This window comes from Aulonocara stuartgranti (assembly GCF_965226115.1).
Source record: "Aulonocara stuartgranti genome assembly, chromosome: 12".
NCBI classification, from domain to species: Eukaryota; Metazoa; Chordata; class Actinopteri; order Cichliformes; family Cichlidae; genus Aulonocara; species Aulonocara stuartgranti.
In genome coordinates this window covers 19,636,750-19,658,635 of record NC_138948.1, presented here as the reverse complement: position 1 = coordinate 19,658,635, position 21,886 = coordinate 19,636,750, and the positions used below count along the sequence as shown (strand labels likewise).

The 21,886-nt window shown below is 42.1% G+C and overlaps 1 protein-coding gene across 2 annotated transcripts; it reads left to right on the top strand.

Moving 5' to 3' along the window:
• The first annotated feature begins 172 nt into the window (after positions 1-172).
• On the top strand, positions 173-20,329 carry limk2 (LIM domain kinase 2). Of its 2 annotated transcripts, XM_082553293.1 has the most exons (16): positions 174-466; positions 729-819; positions 9,372-9,507; positions 12,918-13,027; positions 14,151-14,336; positions 14,613-14,718; positions 15,837-16,051; positions 16,158-16,344; positions 16,425-16,511; positions 16,804-16,935; positions 17,408-17,464; positions 17,820-17,885; positions 17,976-18,147; positions 18,238-18,293; positions 18,488-18,645; positions 19,021-20,329. In XM_082553293.1, the coding sequence occupies exons 1-16, from the start codon at positions 451-453 to the stop codon at positions 19,232-19,234; spliced, it is 1,989 nt and encodes a 662-aa protein (XP_082409419.1). In that variant the 5' UTR covers positions 174-450; the 3' UTR covers positions 19,235-20,329. The 2 variants fall into 2 exon arrangements, with proteins under 2 accessions (XP_082409418.1, XP_082409419.1); XM_082553292.1 differs by having other exon boundaries at positions 173-466; positions 17,820-18,147.
• Positions 20,330-21,886: the final 1,557 nt, after the last annotated feature.

Genomic DNA, 21,886 nt, shown 5'->3' with positions numbered 1-21,886 from the left:
ATAACATACAATAACGTTTCATTTCTATCCACAAAAGCCTAGCAACCACATAGCAAATCGTTGTGTAGTGCGGTGATATTGGCAGTAGATGGCGCCACTGTTTTTCCTTTCGCGTTTGGGGCCAAATCTCAGTTTTCGCCTTCTTCCAGGTGCGGAGGTTTGGCCTTTCCGCTCTCCGTACAGGAATGTGAGCACTGCATTACGTCAGTCATCCTGCCAGCGGCGAGAGAACAGCTCCGTCCAGGAGGTCTCAGCTCACTGCTTTCTCTCTCTCTCTGTGGAGGATTAAAGGCGTTTGTGTTTTCTTCCTGCTGTGTTTAGAGGTGGGAATCTCGGACGGGGAAGAACGAAAGCGTGAAGCGGCTCATGACAACTCTCCTCTTCAGTATGAGGAGTTAGTGAAAAAACAAAAAAAGGGACCTGAATATCGACGACACTCTCGCGGAGTAGATGGAGGAACCAGGAGGTAAAGTGGTATTCCACACTGTACCTTTACATTGAAGTGATGCTACATTGCAGTGATGTAAAAGAGCACCATCTCTCTGTCTGAAGCGCTCAGCTCACGCAATGTTTTTACCTTTAAAAACTGGGCTTTTTGGAGACCGAGCGCAGCGGCGCGATTGTTTGCTCGCTCAAATCCAGATCCCAGTTAAACCAGTATTGCAATTTTCACATGAGGTTTCTGCGCTACACCTATTTACAGGGGAGGCTCGTTTCTTTCTTTGCAGATAAGTGTTACTGTGTGGGCTGTAGAGGAAAGATTCAAGACTCGTTTCAAATGAAAGTCCTCCAGGACACTTGGCACAACGCCTGCTTCAAGTAAGTGGCTGCAGATCCTGATTTTAAGGACCCTCATTACTGTCATGAGCACAGTTTTGTCACTCATACTCCGATGGCTGGAGACTGTTTGTGTATAAGGAGGTGTTAGCTCGCGCTGACACAGACAGTTGTTTGTGTGGTTGATTTTGTGTGTGTGTTTGTAGTTTACTCTGTTTGGATGTACTTACAAATGGACCTGTGGATAATCCCAGAATTTTCTGTTCTGTCGCCTAAACACAGACTCGTGTCTGTTTTCAACTGTTCTCCATCGTTTTTGTGCACAAAATGTCCTCTGTAGAATGTCATTCGGCAGTCCCAGCTGACAGATCGCCTCCCCAGGAGAACTTTGCCCCTTCTGCTCTTAAGCTTAATGATTGCCGCCGTGGAGATGATGTGAGCTCTCTGGTTCGTACAGGTCACTGACCATATTTTTGTGTGCAGCAGTAAACCTGCAGTTTGATGTCAACATACTGCACATGCCAATATTATATAACACACAGAGGGTTTTTCCCCATGGAGATCAGTTGAAGGTTGTTGTTTTTTCCCTCCGTGTTAAATAAGGAAGCTCAGGTTGTTTAACAGGAATGACATGCGGTATTTCAGCTTACTGCGGGATCGCAGTTGCATTTGCTGGGTTGTATTTAACTAACTTTATAAAACTGATCAGCCAAAGCTGGCTGACTGAATCTGTGAAATATTGCTCATTAGTGAATGTTTTTTTTCCCCTCTCTCTATCTCTGACTGAGAAGGTGCACCTAGCACACACAAGTACACCCAAAAATGTGTTTGGGAGTGGATCAGGGTTCCTCTGGCACTAAAAATAGAACACATTTAATATTTTCTAGGTTGACTGAATCTTACAGCTGAAAAAAAGGGACTCTTAAGCCAGTATGTATGTGGCAGTGTCCTTGCACAACCTTTGATTTCACTCTTTTAAAGCACACACTTCTCAATAACACACAAAGCCTATTTATCTCAGCAGCAAGGTTCCTGACGCAGCTGCGTTACTCACCCTTGATGCTTTCCCTCCCTTTGTTCTTTTATACCTTTTCACATTTTTGGAATTCCTGGTCATTTCTTTGTCTAATAACTTCCCTTCTTTAAAGTTTCTGCATATATGAAATATTTTTCTTGGGTGTTTGTTTTGTTTTTTTTCTAAGCACCATTGTAAGCTGATGCCATCGTCGCTCACATTCTTTGCAAGACATAACTCGTTAAGCAAACAAAAATAAAAATGTCCTTGCAGATGTGATACCCTGTGGTGGTCCCATTCTCTATTGTCAACATGCTGCCCCTCTGCCCTCCGTATACCTCCACCTTCTGTAACATTCTTGTGAGGTGGCGTCACTCTTGTTCCAGTAAACCTGGCAGTGTTATTCAGGCCTATAGGTAATGGCACGTTCAGCTCTGCATCGTTCTGCATTCCTAGACGGCGAATCAGAGATGTGAGCTCTCTGTCTCAAACACTACAGAAGCCTTTGTGTTGTTGGCTTTTTTTTTTTCTTTTTTTAGACAAAACTATTTCCTATCTTGTTCACTGCTTTCCACCTGCATAACTGCAGATCTTATTGCATTTTTTCTATGGTTAAAAATAGTCTTTCCCATACTGGGGAGAGTTGTTTAACCAAAAATAGAAGCCACAGCTAGATTTGTACAACGCTACTATTTTTCTTTTATGCCTTCATTTACATTTTGGTGTTGCCTCGTACTTATACATTATAGACTTTAAATTCAGTGAAATTCAACAATTGTTTTGCTTTCAAGGAAAACAACCCCCCCAAAAAGCCTTCTGCTTATGTACACGTTTACAGAGCACCGGGTGCACACGAGCATTATTTAGAAGATGTGGATGAGTGGATGTTTGCGCCTCATTTAGCCTACCTGTGAAGACATTGCATCTGGATGTGCTGTTGGAAGCAGGCCAGCCAGTGGAGGCTGTAAAGGATGCTTTGGAAAATGTGGAAAGTCTTATGTCCTTCTTGTGGAGGTTACTTAGGTACAAGCAGCATTGCAAGTACTTCTCCTGATGGCTGTGTCCTCTATTGGCATAATAAAAGTTGAAGGTGTTGACTTGGCCTCCAAATTCTCCATATCTGACTCCAGCCGAGCAGTTGTGGGGTGTGTCCAGTATAAACGGGTCTGATGGAGGCCCAATTTCACAACTTTGAGGACTTAAAGGAGCTGTGGTGAACTTGTTGGTGCTGATGCTGTTGCACACAGTGAAATACACCTTTGTCAGGCTTTCAAGGCCACATGTAAAAGATCATCTCAGTGTCTATTTCTATCATTACTGCCACACTTTAACAAAGGACTCCAACGGCAATGGATATTTAAGGAAGCAAGTAATGTTTACTGTGTAGTGTTTGTGCAGCCAACGTGACTGTAACCACCTGAGTTAAGTGCACACGCCCATTCAGCACCATGTATACGAGGAATTTAGGTGTTTTTATAAGCTTACTTGCATTACTTAATGTAGATGGTAAAAGGAACAAAGTGTACAATACAATTTTGTATATGAATGCTTTTTGTTCAGAACAAGTTTTTCTTTGTATGTTTGTTTTCTCTCCTCCACCGAGACACACAGTATGTTGTACATTCAGTATTTTTGAAGAAATACACCTTTTTTTCTTCTTCTTTGTAACTATTGTATCTATTGAAGGGACAATGAGAGTGTTGATACCTCCAGTCGTTGTTGGTGCTGTGCTGACATTACTTGTCTGTGTGCTACAGTTTGACAAATACTGAATGTTTCAGGCTGATGGCAATGTCTGAGTGCTACAACAATCAAATGTGTATTGTGGCCTATTTATTTATTTTTAACTTAGTCACTTTATTAGTTACATCTTGTCAGTAATAGGTTGGACCTGCGTTTGTGTTCATAACTGCCTTAAGTCTTCATGGCATAGATTCATCTTCAGAGATTATAATCCACACTGATGTGATAGCATCACGCTGTTGCTGCAGATTTCTCAGCTGCACATCCATGATGTGACTCTCCCGTTCCACCACATCCCAAGGGTGCTCTATCAGGGTGAGATCTGGAGATTGTGGAGGCCATTTGAGTACAATGAATTCATTGTGATGTTTAAGAGACCAGTTTGAGATGATTTCAGCTTTGTGATATGGTGCGTTATTTCACTGGAAAAAGCTTTACTTTTACTTTCTTTTTTTTATTATTTTAGAATAAGAATTTATAATTATTATTGTGTGTGTTGTATATTGTAATATGTCAGGGGCAACCTTTTGGGAAATCTGAACAGGTACTAAAACAAAAGCACACAACCTTTTTAAAGCTGAAGACGCCGGACTCCATCAGGCAGCTAGTAATAACATTTTTACCAAAGCAACAAATTCTAAAAATGAGGCTTTTATTTGATTTTATTTTGTGTGAGTTTTCCAAGTTTGCAAAATCATTTCCGAATATTTTTTTCAATTTAAGTAGTTTAAGTTAACTAATATGTTTTTCACTTCTAGTAGTTTTTAGTTTTGTTTTAGTTAACTATAATAACCTCGTGTCAGACTACCATCCGAATGCTGCGGCAGAAACTGAGACTCATTAAGACCGGGCAAAATTTTAAAAGTTGGCACTGTAATTGTATTGCAGCAGAAACGAGTCAATAATAATATAATGCAGCATCTGTATTTTCTCCCACTCCTAATGATGTTTGATAACGTTATTAATCATTTAATGAAAATGCCAAATTTGTGTAATATTGTGTCACACCCAGACATCAGATGTTTGGCCTTTTAGTGCAGTTGTGACCACAGCAGCTTAGCAAGCGTTACTCATGCAATCTTGACTTCAGGATAATTGTTCTGCTCTGTTACTCCTCATCACAGCACAGTGTGATACACCAGGCTGTATCTTGTGTCCTTTTCTTTTATGTTGCTTTCATGTCAGAGGAAAAAGGTTTGTTTCCTGACACAAATATGGATCTGTTTCATGTCACGTCCTCTCTGCCTCAGAGCCAGCTGTTCCCTCATTCTCCACTTTTCTCTCTGCAGCACAGACACAAACATGTGGTCTTTCCTCCAAAGGACAGCTCCTTCTTAAGTAATGCCAGAAAACTCTGAAATATTTGGAGTCTGTGCCAAAGTCAATAATCCTGGATGAACTATACCTACAGTGGAGAGAACAACGTGATACGCGGGTCTCAGCTGAAGACTGGAGCCAGCACCAAAAGAATAAAAATGCGTACGATAAGCATTTAAAATAATGTTTTTGTCTTCATCGAGAATCTGATGCTTTTCATCTACAGTGGGGCAAAAAAGTATTTAGTCAGCCACCGATTGTGCAAGTTCCCCCACCTAAAATGATGACAGAGGTCAGTAATTTGCACCAGAGGTACACTTCAACTGTGAGAGACAGAATGTGAAAAAAAAATCCATGAATCCACATGGTAGGATTTGTAAAGAATTTATTTGTAAATTAGGGTGGAAAATAAGTATTTGGTCACCTCAAACAAGGAAAATCTCTGGCTCTCACAGACCTGTAACGTCTTCTGTAAGAAGCTTTTCTGTCCCCCACTCGTTACCTGTATGAATGGCACCTGTTTGAACTCATCATCTGTATAAAAGACACCTGTCCACAGCCTCAAACAGTCAGACTCCAAACTCCGCCATGGCCAAGACCAAAGAGCTTTCGAAGGACACCAGGAAAAGTATTGTAGACCTGCACCAGACTGGGAAGAGTGAATCTACAATAGGCAAGCAGCTTGGTGTGAAAAATCAACTGTGGGAGCAATCATCAGAAAATGGAAGACATACAAGACCACTGATAATCTCCCTCGATCTGGGGCTCCACGCAAGATCTCATCCCGTGGGGTCAAAATGATCATGAGAACGGTGAGCAAAGATCCCAGAACCACACGGGGGGACCTGGTGAATGACCTGCAGAGAGCTGGGACCAAAGTAACAAAGGTCACCATCAGTAACACACTACAACGGCAGGGAATCAAATCCCGCAGTGCCAGACGTGTTCCGCTGCTGAAGCCAGTGCATGTCCAGGCCCGTCTGAAGTTTGCCAGAGAGCACATGGATGATACAGCAGAGGACTGGGAGAATGTCATGTGGTCAGATGAAACCAAAGTAGAACTTTTTGGTATAAACTCAACTCGTCGTGTTTGGAGGAAGAAGAATACTGAGTTGCATCCCAAGAACACCATACCTACTGTGAAGCATGGGGGTGGAAACATCATGCTATGGGGCTGTTTTTCTGCCAAGGGGACAGGACGACTGATCCGTGTTAAGGACAGAATGAATGGGGCCATGTATCGTGAGATTTTGAGCCAAAACCTCCTTCCATCAGTGAGAACTTTGAAGATGAAACGAGGCTGGGTCTTCCAACATGACAATGATCCAAAACACACCGCCCGGGCAACAAAGGAGTGTCTCTGTAAGAAGCATTTGAAAGTCCTGGAGTGGCCTAGCCAGTCTCCAGACCTCAACCCCATAGAAAATCTGTGGCGGGAGTTGAAAGTCCGTGTTGCTCGGCGACAGCCCCAAAACATCACTGCTCTCGAGAAGATCTGCATGGAGGAATGGGCCAAAATACCAGCTACTGTGTGCAAACCTGGTAAAGACCTATAGTAAACGTTTGACCTCTGTTATTGCCAACAAAGGTTATGTTACAAAGTATTGAGTTGTATTTTTGTTATTGACCAAATACTTATTTTCCACCCTGATTTACGAATAAATTCTTTACAAATCCTACCATGTGGATTCATGGATTTTTTTTTCACATTCTGTCTCTCACAGTTGAAGTGTACCTCTGGTGCAAATTACTGACCTCTGTCATCATTTTAGGTGGGGGAACTTGCACAATCGGTGGCTGACTAAATACTTTTTTGCCCCACTGTAACTGGCAAAATAATCATGCTGGGAACCACTCTAAACTGAAAGTAGTTGACTGTTTAATATTATAGCCGTTCCTCTACGCAGCCAGTATATTATCTCACATCTGCTGTTAGTTTTGTGCATAAGTTCGAGAGAAATCAATGCAGTGAACAGCTTTTTCTTTGCTGTTCAAGTCCAAATAGTCGACTGTCCTGACGTCTCTTTTTCACTGTGACTCATTTGTCTACATGTCATCACCAATACATCAGGATTCTTCTTCAGGTGAATGTGTAACCAAGGTGGAGAGGGGGGAAAAAAAAGCTTGAGGAATCATTTGCAAAGTCGGGCAAAAGTGGCTCCAGAGGCTTCAGTAATCCGATCTCTCATAAAGTGGCTCATCCTGGTTCGGGCCCTGGCAGTTAAATCTGCTGCCATCATTTTTGCATAACCAGTGCAGCTTGTTCAAGGAGCGCTCAGTGCCTGCAGGTGCTTCCCAGTCTGCTGGTAACTTCAGCATTCTTCACTCTGAACACTTTGTCTCAGTCTCAGGCATTAACGTCCTCTTACCTCTGCCAAATATCAGTTTCGATTAGCAGCTAGTCATTTAACAGGAGCAGCAGTTGGCACTATTTATAATGGTAGTGCTAGCTTTTACTATCACGCTTTGTTAGACTGTTGAAGGAAGAGAAGTACAATGAGAGACACTCAGAAATCCTAAACCCCAGGATGGGTTTCTGAGCTAATGTGGCTAACGGCATGACTTGTTAGTATTTAATATGACCTACTTAAGAAAATGAACTGTAATCAAAAGCTGTATTATAGCCCAACTGGATAATTTGAGGACTTTGCCTCTGTAGAGTCTTATCTTGAGCCTGCTTATAGGTTGTTGTCCTGAATCCCATTAAGCACTGAATAAGGACTTGGCAGCTATAAAGGCACTGCGCAGTCATCAAGTAAGAAAAGTTCTCCCAAATCCAACATCTGCTTCTTCAAAAGTGGAGCATTTTTATTTAGTTAGTTACTTTTGTGATCCCTGCCTCTCTAACAGTGCAAGCCCCAGGGCATTTCAGCGACAAGGTATTCGTACTGTTGTACACCTTGTAAAACAAGGCATGTTATATGTGTGGAATTGACAATTGGCAAAGCGATCAGAATTTTTGTTACAGCTTTTCTCGTGTGATGCTTTTACTCAATTATTTTATTTTAAAGACAGTTCTTGAAAAAAAAGTTCCATATTCTTGAGACATTCATTGATAAATCAAAAATTACACTGAGATTCGTTAATATTTTTTGGTACATCACAAAGTATAAATGGTATAAAACACAGATATGGCACTGTGGTGTCACCCTTCGTTTTTGGACTCCACATTTTGAAGCTAAGCTGTAGCCATGTTTTTGTTTGTTTGTTTTTTTTAAGCCAGCTGTTACCTTTATACAGTTGAAGGGTGGAGTGCGATTCAGCAAACGTGGTTCACATGCTGCATTTATAAATTGTGTGGGTGCAACACTGACACACCTATCAGCTTATTAGTTCTAAGCAGTGGATTAATGTAATCTTACTCGCCAAGCAGGAGCACAAGCTTCTAGAATGAGCCAGCGAGCACGCAGCAAGCCATATCATTAGTCAGATAATCCATTTAAAAAGCTCCAATAGCACACACACAATGAAGAGGTTCAATCCAATGACCACATAATTTCCTCAGGGATTAATAAAATATTCTGATTCTGATTTCGAAGGTCTAGATGATGCTGATAACAGATAACTGAATTATATCCATGGATGAGTTATAGAAAGTTCAGCCCCAATATGATTTTCAAAGCTGTGAAGTTTTTGTCACCCTTTTTGGCTACTTGAGGAGTTGCAGTTTTTGCTACTTCTGCATTCGCTGAATTTTTCAGTTCCAGACGTTGACCCTTGATTACAAAGGCAGAGTGAGGAGGGTCTGCCAAGTGCAACAGAGTTAATGGACGTTTCACAGGACGCAGCACGTACAAACAAAAGTCCAAAGTTTTCATTCTTTATGTTTCTTGAAATTTTAAAAACTGCTAGATTAACAAGCAAAACCGATTTTATTTATCCGTGTTTGCTTATTTTTGATTCATTTTTAACTTGTAGACATCAAAGTCACTTGTAGCACGTTTGCAACTGATTAAACTTCTGATTAAAAACGTCAATATTTTTGCAAGAAACTGTCCACATGGCGTTATCACCACAGAGTAAAGGTTTTAAAGTCAGCAGCATCATTGAGGAGGCAGATTTCACTGGCTGACTGCCCACGCTGCACCCCTAGGTATGTGTGGCTGCCCTGACCTCACAGGTGGTTTACTGGATGAGAATTTAGGGCAGTTTGGATTTTGTTTTTTTGGTTTGTTTCCTACGTTGTGCATGAGAAACTGTTCAAAAAACACACTTTTTTTTTTTAAGAGATATTGCGGATGCTGAAGTTAAGATAAGAAACATTAGAAATATTGGAAAATCTAAATGCTTGGCTGCTTTTGTGCACAGTCAGTATTCTCTATCAGCATCTTTGGCTGGCTTTTCCCCTGCTGTGTCTCATATGTGTTGTACATCCAACATCCATGCAGTCAAACAGGCTTTTGAGACTCTGAGCGCCTTCATGTCATCATAGACATCTGCTTCACATTTCAAAATCCATTCTGAAATCTTTTGTTCTGCCTCCGTAACCCTGAGTGTTGATTTTTTTCTGTCTCCTTAGATGTTCTGTGTGCTGTGACCACCTGACTAACTGGTACTATGAGAAGGACGGCAAGCTGTACTGTCGCAATCACTACTGGGAAAAGTTTGGAGAGCTCTGTCATGGTTGCTCTCTGCTCATGACTGGACCTGCGATGGTAAGTCTGCTGCTTTCATTCTTTTACTCCATTGTATGGAGGGTCTTTTGTTTTTCTTTTTTTAAGCTGTCGCTCAAAGACACTGGAATCTGAGCCAACACCTAATCAGCCCAGACTCCACTAATTTTACATCTCCAAGCACTCTATGGCCTGTAAAAACATTTAGATAACATTGTTAGTTGCTTTTGGCTGAGACAGCACATGTAAGCTCGGGTGTGGTATGTGAAATAGATGCACATCTCAGGCAGTCAGGATGCAATTAAAGGTGCGATCAGGTTGCATGTTTTTTTTTTGGGAGGGGGTTGTGTCTTGTAAATCCAATAGAAGTTTTTACACAACATTGGCTGGGCTTCTTTTAATGCTTACATGACACGCTGACCTGGCCTGGCACTCAGCCCTCTTGTGTTAAAGACTTGAACATAACAGAGTTATCCATACTCTGGTGTAGAATGAGAATTACAACCCGCCAGATCGGTTTTTTTGCTCTTTGCGCGTCTGGTACGTTTTGTTTTTTCTTTTGGAGACTCTCAACACTGGGTCGAGACTGTTTGACCACTGCTGTTTGCATGTGATTGCCTGGCTTTCAGCGTCTGTCTTGCCATGATCTTATAACACCAGTTGCCAACCTTTTCCCTGCCTACTTAAATAATGCCAGAAAGCCCACAGACCATGTTAGTACGCTCTGTTCCTGTTTCTGCTTACTGCTCCAGATTAACGTGCGTTAAAAGGCAGGGGGCAGTGTTTTTTTGTGGCAGTTATTACATTTACAGATGAGTGATACTTCACATGGGCTGCTGCTGGACTTTGCAGAATGCGGTCTAGACTTTACTTGTGAATTACTTTCCCCCCCTTGAGGCCCCATTATGTTCCCTCTCAGTGCAGAACTTCTCCACAGTTCTCTGTTAATGCATGCCACACTCTGCCACTCACATTATGATCCGTACTGATGGTATAAAGAACAAATGCGCCTGCTTTTTGGGGTTTGTTTCTCCACAAAGAGAAAATGTAATTGATCAACTTGCCTTTATATTTTTTATTAAAGTAAAGAAACTGACATCCATTAAATTTAACCTAAATGTCAGGCAGCATCGATTTTTTTTTTTTTTATATCTACAAATCAAAAACCTAAAACTGAGGTGGCCACAAATGGGGTCACTTCTCTAGCATGGAGCCAGGCTCAAGTTTTTCTTTTTGCCACCAAGCAACACACATAATGGAGTCCTCTATTTGGTTCTGGCATTCTGCTTCATCAGCCAGCAAAGCCAAGTGTTTTTGGCAGGGCATAGCTGGCACCGGAGCCTCTCAGCCAGAAAGAAAATCATTGTGGTCCATCAGCGGAGGAGGGTCATGCAGCGCTGCTGCTTGTTAAGTATTCAAGTCCAGAACACTATTGTTTCTGTCCTGGTCCAGCTGATTGTTAGTTCATTGATTCTTTGGAGATGTTTTTGGAATTCAGAGCACCGTGTTTATGATCAGTTTATGCAATCCCGCTTTTGTTTTCCACTGCCATATTTTTCTGCCCACAGCGGGGTCACCGTTAATTGTCCCTCACTTTGATCTGGCTTTGCCAAGTTTTTACTGCTCCGCACTGCTGTCTGAGCCTCAGGCAGGTTTGTGGCTGCTCTTAGTCACTGGTGGATTTTCTGTTCCTGGCTTAAAGGCAGGGAGGTACTGACAGACTCCTGATATGTCACAATGATTTGGCTGACATCACTTTAATCTCTCTGCAGCAGCAGGGAATCCTTTCACAGCACGAAGTTTCTGACTCAGAGCTGTGGCAATAATGTGGGAAAAATACTGAGCAACTCCCCATGTGCTTATTGCAAATAGCTGAGATAACTAATCCATAGTTTTAGGACTTTTGTTTGCATCAAAGACAAACAAATATCAAAGCTTTTGATTTATTTTTTCTATTCCAAAACGGTGAGAAAATCAGATTTGCTGCTCTTCTGCTGGTGCTCCCTTTAAAGGTCACCATGGCAGATTATCTTCCTCTGTCACACCAACCCTCTGCATGGCCACCTTCATTACATCCATAGTTAAACCAAGCCCTGGCAGGGTCCGATATGTTTGATCTGGCAAACATTTTATGCCGTATACCATTCCTGACGCAACTCTCTCCATTTATCCGGGCTTGGGGCCAGCACTAGGAGTACCCCCACCGCTACCAAGCTCTGCTCACAGCTTGAAAGCATTAATATTGAAATCTAAAATCCCGTCCATTCTAGCACTGTTTTGAAAAATCTGTCCACACAAAGAGGCCACATCAGAAGCATGTCGAAACAAGAGATGATGATATAACCCTAAATTTCTAGAAATGTTCTCCAATCAGAAGTGACAAATAAGAACGCGGGACACAGGCTGATGGCAGAAAAAAGGGGTTAAAGGTGCACGGTTCTGAGGTTGCTTTTATTGTCCACTTGTAAACACAGAAAATCAGTTTCTCTAAATCTTTATCCTGGAAGATTTTTTTTTTAAATTCTCCTTTTTCAGTGACTTAGTCCATTCACAACGACCGTTTAAGGCCAAAATGCATAAAACAAAATACCCATCCACATGTGGACGGGGCCTGAAACACATGGCTGTATTGGGCAGGTTTTGATAATTGGCGGTCTGGTCTAACAATACCAGGTGAATGTAATCTTTAAACCCTCTCAAGTCCCACTGATCCCCCCCCCCCCCCCCATTAACTTTCAATCGCTTTCACTTTATCCTCCTCGCCTCCTCCTCCTGTTTTTTCTTGTTGGGTACAGTTTCAGCACTTACTCCCATTGTTCCCAGGTCCACTATTTCAACTAGCGGGAAAACAAGAGTGCCATCCTCTTCCTGTTTTGGTTTCACAATCAAGCCTTCATTTTTGTACCTGGTTGTAGACAAAACTGTCCAATGTGTGCAAGATTGCTAGGCAAACACTTTAAGCCCAGGCATTTTTGTGCAATCGACTTGTATTTCATCACAAGTTAAAACCAAAACTTTGTCTATTGCCTATTTAATTACATAAATAGTCCTGAAATCAACATTTTACTTGTTTGCAAAGGGTAGACATGATCTCATCTTGCATGAAAGGGATGAAAACGGTGTGATGAAACTGAAGTCCTGCATGCATGTCAGAAAGGGAAATCGATGACTGATACTCAGGCAGTGTCGGTGAGAAGCAGCTGAAAGTTTCAGACCATTGAAAGGGAGAAAGCCAGTAAGACGAGTGTGTCAGATCCCCAGAGGGTGATGTCATAGCAGATTCCAGACAGGCTGAGAGTGAAGCAGGTGTTACGGCTATGTCACCGCTCACGGTGGGAGGGAGGAGGGCAGAAAACAACTCACAGCTCACCACCAAAGCACAACAGAACAAGACACCAGGCTCGTCGCGTTACTTCTGAATGGAGAACTAGCCCGTTTGTTTCTGCTTCCAGGTGGCTGGAGAACATAAGTACCATCCTGAGTGTTTTGTTTGCTTGAGCTGCAAGGTGGTCATTGAAGACCGGGACACCTACGCTTTAGTCGAGAGGTCAAAACTGTATTGGTAAGTCACCTGCACTGGATTTCTTTAAAGCTGTTTGTTGAGAACTGCTTAGAGCAGCAATTGTAGGGCCTTAACATACGTGTCTTGGTATGTAGGCTGATTTTCATAGTCTATAAGTAAAGGTTGTAAACTCATTTATACACCACTCCGACAGCCGTCCCATGAAAAATTAGCCAGGTGCTTCCAGCTAACGCCACCAGAGTAAACTGTTTTTATTTTTTTCATGCAGTGTCTTTAGAGTATTTAGTGAAGCCAGATATATTTTTACCTTCATGTTTAGAGTATTTTAAGTTTTTTAATTAACAATCATTTTCCCAGCATTCCTAAGCACTCAGATACATAGATATAGATAATGGGTATTTTATTGATCACACATGGGTAATTAGTGTACATAAAATAATATGTACACTATAAATCTAAGAAAAACCACAGCATAACTTCACTCATGCCTGATGCGGTTTCATCAGTGTGCCATATCTAAACTTCTATTTAACAGCCATAAGCTACACTCACGAGTGTTAAAACTTGACTATATTGGAAAATTGCTTTGATCCAGGAGTAGTCACAGCTTGGAGTCATATACTGTACCTTTTTTTTTGGTCAGCTGCCTGTCCCACATGATGATATAAGACTTAAAAATTTACCCAGAATGCAGTGTTTGAATTTTTATATCCAGTGAGTTATCGCAAAAATGGATAAAGCAGCCGATACACCAAAGCTTGTTTCTGTAACTCTATGGCACTGATATTAAATTGGTGCAATATTGATAGTAAAGCAAAAAGCTGTTGAGCAAAGATTAGATTTTACTTTAGGTTGCAACACTTGGTTGGTCTAAACTAAACTTGATCTTATGTGTTTTTCAACCCTGGACATTTCATGTGGTTCTTCTGCTGCGATTCAGTTTTATAGTCCTTTAATTAAAAATCCTTGTCCCCTCTTTTTCTAGAACGTCTTACATTTAATTGTACTGGCCAATGCCAGGAATGTCTTAAAAAGTTAATGTTCACCCTCAAGTATGTTTGCTCACGATTAGTTGGTCACTTCTGCATGACTTCCTGTTACTCTGTGCCCTCTGAACCAAACTTTAATAAAATGTGCTTCTGCATTCTCCTGGTGTGAACAGCGGAAAGTGCTACAAGCAGGAGGTTCTCACACCCATGTTGGAAAAACGCTCGTACGACTCGGTCCTGGACTCCCTTCCCCACACGGTGACCCTCATCTCGATGCCTTCTGCAGCCAATGGGAAGAGAGGCCTCTCTGTGTCAGTGCTGAGGGATGTCAATGGCTCAGCGAGTGTTCAGGTCAAAGAGTAAGTGGGACCTCGTGATGTCTGACTCCATGCCTGTCCTCGAGGCTCTGTGGGAACAGCATGAGTAATGCTTTACGTAACGTTGATTATAGGTTGACTAAATAGCAGGTGTGTGTAAATAAGCCACTGAAAAAAAAAAAGTACTTATTGACAGATTAATAATATATGGGAGTTTCTCGAGTCCTGGTGTCCTGGTGGGCAGACAGGACCGGCTGTTTTTAAACCAGCACATTTATTTCATAGTCCTCACTTACTCATGCTGCTGCTGTTTTTCAGGGTCAGAGGAATGCTTATTAGTCCAGAGGTTCGAAATGCCATCCATGTTGGAGACAGGATTCTGGAGATCAATGGCCTTCCTGTGGCGACATTGATGGAGCAGGAGGTGGGCTTACATATTATCTCTGATACTTATGGAGTCATAAGTGAAGTCATTCAGCCAAAGCCGATTAGTTTCATCGTTAATGCAATTCCTTGAGTACACTTTCGCATAGCAATGTTGTTATACAATCGCTGCACATTTGATTTTTGACATTCTTCCCATTCCTCGATCGTTTTTACATAAGCTGGGAGACAAAGGTGTGTAATGACTGCACTTATAGGCTCATTCCCACGATCTCAGCGTTTTTGTGTTCGACTGGTTGGTTCCTTTTTAATATTTTTGTTATGTTAAAGATAACGAAAATATCAGAACAGAATTTCACCTGAAAAATAAAATAATGCATTAATGAAAAGAAATGCGCAATAAAAGGAAACTCATGTTGGGCAACAACATGAAGTAAGTGACATCATCATGAGCTTATGAATAGTTTGCTGCTGTTGAATGAAGACTAACTCACAGAACTTGATTTAGCTTCTTACTTTACTCGTACCATTAGCTGGTCATCTTTACCTGTCAGACTCTGCTGTGTCAAAGGGTGAACAGAGACACTATTATAACATTGCATGAACTGGGCTTTTAGTTTCCTTCTTCCTCGAACAAAGCACATGGTGCTCAACACTGGGATGGTTGTTCCCTTTAAACGTAAGCATATCTAGACACTCTGATCACAGTAACTTGGTCACTGCTGTCAGCATGCATGTCACATGTCCTGCAATTTATGTGGTGGGAGTGTTACCACCTACAGCGCTGGACTTGCGTCACACAGGCTGAGCCAGTACAAAAACTATGACTGCACCTCAGATTTCACCATCAGTTGTCATTTGGATAAGCAAATACCAGACTTAAAGAATTGACGTTGAACCAGGGCTCTTTGACTGATGCTTTTAAGCATCAGTTTTGAATATAGTTATAAATTATACTGGTATTTATTTATTTTTGCAGTGTTGTTTAGGAAGTTTTATTACATTGCCATCAAATCATCCTAAGGGTGAAGGATGATAGTTTACAGGAAGTAATTGTGGGATTTGTTGTTAAAAAGCCTGAAAATAGTGTAATTGTGGAAAATCCATTAACCCTAGTTAATAAATATATATATGTATAATCTTTTTTTTTCTAACCAGGTGGATGATCTTATTCACCGTACCAGTCACACGCTACACCTTCTAATAGAGTATGACCCAGTCAGGCATCGTTTGGACCGGCTAAGGCTGGAATCACCAGGGAACCGGCTAGGAGTCCCAGCCACCTCCCGCATGCGCATGTCCTCACCATCTGACACGGTGCTGGAGAGGACAGATGTGGTTGACGATGGCACACTGAAAAGGAGGTCTTTAAGGTATGTTACAACAACCAAAAAGCATGCAACTTCCATATTTTGGACTCTGTAATGAAGAAGAGATCAGGGATGCGAGTTATCATTAATGAGCTATGTTGTGTTTCAGGCGCAGTAACAGTATATGCAAGTCACCGGGACCAACTTCTCCTAAAGACCATCCATTTATTACACGAGACATCGGGCGCTCGGAGTCCTTGAGATCCTCCGCTAGCTGCTCTCACCGCATTTTTCGGCCATGTGACCTCCTACACGGAGAGGTCTTAGGAAAAGGATTTTTTGGACAGGCGATCAAGGTGGGTCCTTTACTCTTTTACTCCTGCCATCGAGCAAGTTTTGTGAACTTCATGTAATTCATGTGTTCCTTCTGTCGCAGGTGACTCATAAAGCCACAGGCGAGGTGATGGTGATGAAGGAGCTGATCCGGTGTGATGAGGAGACCCAGAAAACGTTCCTTAAAGAGGTTGGTAATCTGCAGCAGGAGCCTCTGATTAGTCACTGAGAAAGCAGAGTCCACTGTCTCTGTATGGAGCTGTTTATTAATACACACCACTAAAGGCACGGCACATGACCCAGTAGTTAACTCTTTGTATTTGTTGCTGTTGCCAGTGTCTTGTGGAAACGCATTAGCTTGACTTGTATTTTATTCAGTGCTTTTTATCCCGCAGACTCTGGTGTAAATCAATTTGGGATCATCTGCTTATAATAATCTGGAGCTTTGTTCTTTTTTTTTCTGTCACACGTTTAATCTTCAGGTCAAAGTAATGCGAAGCCTTGACCATCCCCACGTTCTGAAGTTTATCGGCGTGCTATACAAAGACAAAAGGCTCAATTTGATTACTGAGTTTATTGAGGGCGGCACGCTGAAGGATTTCATCAGAGACATGGTGAGTCTAAAAAGCTGAAACACTCCTCACCCATAGTGAAGCAGAAAAACAGTGCCAGGAGTTATGTAGGGAGGGGAGGGAGGGTGGTGACCTGGAGTAAACTCTGCACTGATACAGGGCTCTGGACTCTATAATTGGCTGGGTTGCGTATCAACTGACCGGCACGTGGAGTGAGAAAAGTTATAGAAAGTGTTCTCAGGTGAAACTTGGAGAAGTCGCGCTCCGCTCCCCCCCCCACTGCCAACGCCTATTCAGCACACGCCCCACTGAGGAGAGTGAGGGTGCTTTGTCCCTAATGAGGCTTAAAGCATGTGGGGGAGGACTATTTTAGATTTAGTTTATTTCATAAAGGTCTAATTTCATTTAACATAGCTGTCTCCTACTTGGTGTAAAATCATTATATTTAACGCTGTTATGGTCTCTCAGAGAGCTTCTGTTTGTCTCATTGCTTTTTCTTTTTCCTGACTAACAGGACCCGTTTCCATGGGAGCAGAGGGTGAGCTTTGCAAAGGGTATCGCTTCTGGCATGGTGAGTTGGCCTCCTGCAAAGAGCTTACTAGCTGCTACTGTCACCTGACTGTATGTGTTCAAACAACCACATCTATTAGATATTAAGTGCCACAAATGAGCCGGAAAATGAAACTAATGAATTCAAAGAAAAAATGAAGTTGAAAAACTATAACCATTAAGCTACTGTGTAACAAAATGCTTAACATAGCTGTAGATCAACCGCATGCTGTGACAAAGTGCAACCCTTTTATTCATCTTGTAAAGATCTGATGAAATCCGCGTTTAGAAGATTTAAGCAAATGAATAATTTATTTTTGGATTTACTTTGGATTCTCTGTGCTTACTTGACATGACTTTCCCCCTTTTGTTTTTAGGCCTACCTCCACTCAATGAGCATCATCCACAGAGACCTAAATACTCACAACTGTCTGGTTAAACTGGTAGGTGGCATTTCATCTTCTTGGCATTATAAACCCTGTTCTCTCCTATCCTGGGTAACTAGAGAAGCCTCGCTTGTAATCATTCAACAGGACAACACTGTAGTCGTTGCTGATTTCGGACTGTCCCGACTCGTAGTAGAAGAGAAAGTTAAACCTCCACCTGAAAAACCTACCAATAAGAAGCGTTATAGACGGATTGATCGAAAGAAGCGGTACACCGTTGTGGGGAATCCTTACTGGATGGCTCCAGAGATGCTAAATGGTGAGTGGACATTAAAAAGGGGGGAAAAACAGGAATGAGAGCTTAATTTGTACCCATTTTGTAATTACATTTATTTATCTGTTATTTCAGGTAAACGTTACGATGAGAAGGTGGACATTTTCTCCTTTGGAATTGTTCTCTGCGAGGTAAGACGCTGATTTTTACTCAGTTTACTCAAAGTAATGGCTTAACGAGCACATTTTGGGGTTAGATGACAGACCTTGCATGCAATTAAGCCTTTCAAAGTAAGCACTGATGCATTTATGTGTGAAAGCATTGTATGCACATCACTATCTGTTTAATTGACTGCCTACTGTTTATCCTCCTTACTGTGATTCAGATCATTGGACAAGTCTACGCGGACCCTGAGTGCCTCCCCAGGACTTTGGACTTTGGCCTAAATGTTGGCAAGTTTGTGGAGAAGTTTCTCCCTGAAGACTGCACACCAGCCTTCTTTCCTTTGGCTGTAGCCTGCTGTGACCTCACACCAGACAACCGGTGAGCCACAGCTTTTGTTTTAATGTATTACAGATTTCATTTAACTTGTTATGAAAAGTTAATGTTCTGCAGAGTTGCTGACCGGTAAGGTAAAGTTCTTAATAACCTGAAAGAGTCAAGAGATGTGGCCATATGAGAACTGTATCTGCCTTCACTCGAGACGGTATGCGGCCTTTTAATGAAACTGGTTGTAGGAGGAGGAGTGAAACAAAAACCCTTTCAGATGCCATCTCAACCTGCTCGCTGAGAGACACGCCTCTGCTACCAGATTGCTTCCTCATGTTTTCTCTCAACCTTGTCAGTCTGGTTTTAGCCTCAAACCCCTCTCTGTGCCCTCGTTGACCATTCCTTTTTCTCCCTTTTTTTATTCCTCAGTCCACCTTTTCAGAAGCTTGAGGACTGGTTTGCAGCTCTGTCCCTCAATCAGGAGCTGGGAATCCCCCTGCCAGCCGAACTGGATGAACTGCATCAGAGCCTGAGTCGACTTTATTGGCCTAAAGACGGCTCTCCAAACCAGAGCTCCGATCAGTCGTTAACCCCAGTTGCAGCCTCTCCAGATTGCTCGAGCACGACAGACAATGGCACCTAGGACTTCTGCCTGTTCTGTCTGTATTTACTTTAGTGACACCTCTGACCTGCTGCACTGTGGATGTGTAAAAAGAGGAAAGTTGTATTGAACCCGAGCCGTATTAAAACTGGATAACCTGAGGTAGCTGGATCAATCTGTGTTTTTGGGACTTTAACCCTGTGAATACCAGTGAACTGCAAAGATAGTGCAAAAACATTTCAGAATTACAAGTGTTTACTAATTCCTCCTGTGCCACTCATTACAAAGAAGATTGTTCACTCTGTATAAAGACAAAAGAAAAACGTCCTCCTTGGCAGAGGGAAAGACTCTTTCTTTCTAAGGCGGAGGACTTTATGCTCCCACGTGACAACAGTTTTATTTTCTGTCGGGTTTCTTTTGGCTCTGGAGTTGTTGTTGCTGTGTGTGGAATGCACAGATCGGTCCTTGCCCAACAGAGGAGTCACTTCACTTCAGCGGCAAAGAAAACAAAGATCCTTGACAGTCTAGCTCATTGGCATGTTCAAATAAACAGGGCAGGACACACAAAAAAAAAATAGGTGTGACCTTGGGCAGCAAAGAAAGCAAAACACACCGTTGCTGCTGAGAATTCACACATGATGGCAAAGAAATGTTCAGATTATGTTTATTCCAAGCATCACTCATCTCATTTTTGATCATGGATCTGTGTACTTTCTAGCTTAATTATTTTAATTATTTTACCAAAATGTGGAACGAACACCGTGCAGATGTTTTATTTCTGTCGGGGGGGAAAAAACGGGACAAAAGCTCTTTTGCAGTTTAGGACTGTTAATAATGATTGTCGGACATAATCATGCAAGAGCTGACTGTTTGGAAAAAGAAAAGAACTGCCTTTGTACAGGACTGGATATTTTCTCCACTGTATATAAGTATGTACATATTGTAGCACTAATTTGACGTCTTGTTTTTTTTTCTTCTTTTTTTAATGGGACTTCTAGATTTGTATATTTTAGACATTTCGTCAGCGAATGACATTTTGGCCTTTTTTGCTATCATCATTCAGGGTACTGACAACCAGCTGTAACCACTATTATTTATATTAATGTAGTGTTTCATAAATAAACCTTCTGAAAGTTGCATTTTTAATTGTCATTATTCAGGTGCGTGGCATCAAACGCACTGAAGAGCGACGACACGGGGCGCCTAAGTTTGTGAATGCAACAACTCGAGAATGAGGTGATGTATGATTTTCAAATTCATGCATAGGTGCAGCTGTGACCTCAAAGGCAAGGTCAGAGGTTAAGTTATCTAAAAATCTTGTGAATGCAGTGACTCAAGATGGCAGTCTCCTGGGATTTTCATTTACCATACCTGAATCTACTTAGGGCTGAGGGATACTGGTGGCCATCAGCATTTTATTTTATTTATTTTTTGTCTCAGAAATGTAGTTTAATAAGCTCATTATTGTCAACTTAGGTCTTTAGTTTTAAGATCTGCCACTGGTACTCCTACTCATGGCTGTTGCGTGATGATCTACAGGGAGTGCAGAATTATTAGGCAAATGAGTATTTTGTCCACATCATCCTCTTCATGCATGTTGTCTTACTCCAAGCTGTATAGGCTCGAAAGCCTACTACCAATTAAGTATATTAGGTGATGTGCATCTCTGTAATGAGAAGGGGTGTGGTCTAATGACATCAACACCGTATATCAGGTGTGCATAATTATTAGGCAACGTCCTTTCCTTTGGCAAAATGGGTCAAAAGAAGGACTTGACAGGCTCAGAAAAGTCAAAAATAGTGAGATATCTTGCAGAGGGATGCAGCAGTCTCAAAATTGCAAAGCTTCTGAAGCGTGATCATCGAACAATCAAGCGTTTCATTCAAAATAGTCAACAGGGTCGCAAGAAGCGTGTGGAAAAACCAAGGCGCAAAATAACTGCCCATGAACTGAGAAAAGTCAAGCGTGCAGCTGCCAAGATGCCACTTGCCACCAGTTTGGCCATATTTCAGAGCTGCAACATTACTGGAGTGCCCAAAAGCACAAGGTGTGCAATACTCAGAGACACGGCCAAGGTAAGAAAGGCTGAAAGACGACCACCACTGAACAAGACACACAAGCTGAAACGTCAACACTGGGCCAAGAAATATCTCAAGACTGGTTTTTCTAAGGTTTTATGGACTGATGAAATGAGAGTGAGTCTTGATGGGCCAGATGGATGGGCCCGTGGCTGGATTGGTAAAGGGCAGAGAGCTCCAGTCCGACTCAGACGCCAGCAAGGTGGAGGTGGAGTACTGGTTTGGGCTGGTATCATCAAAGATGAGCTTGTGGGGCCTTTTCGGGTTGAGGATGGAGTCAAGCTCAACTCCCAGTCCTACTGCCAGTTTCTGGAAGACACCTTCTTCAAGCAGTGGTACAGGAAGAAGTCTGCATCCTTCAAGAAAAACATGATTTCCATGCAGGACAATGCTCCATCACACGCGTCCAAGTACTCCACAGCGTGGCTGGCAAGAAAGGGTATAAAAGAAGAAAAACTAATGACATGGCCTCCTTGTTCACCTGATCTGAACCCCATTGAGAACCTGTGGTCCATCATCAAATGTGAGATTTACAAGGAGGGAAAACAGTACACCTCTCTGAACAGTGTCTGGGAGGCTGTGGTTGCTGCTGCACGCAATGTTGATGGTGAACAGA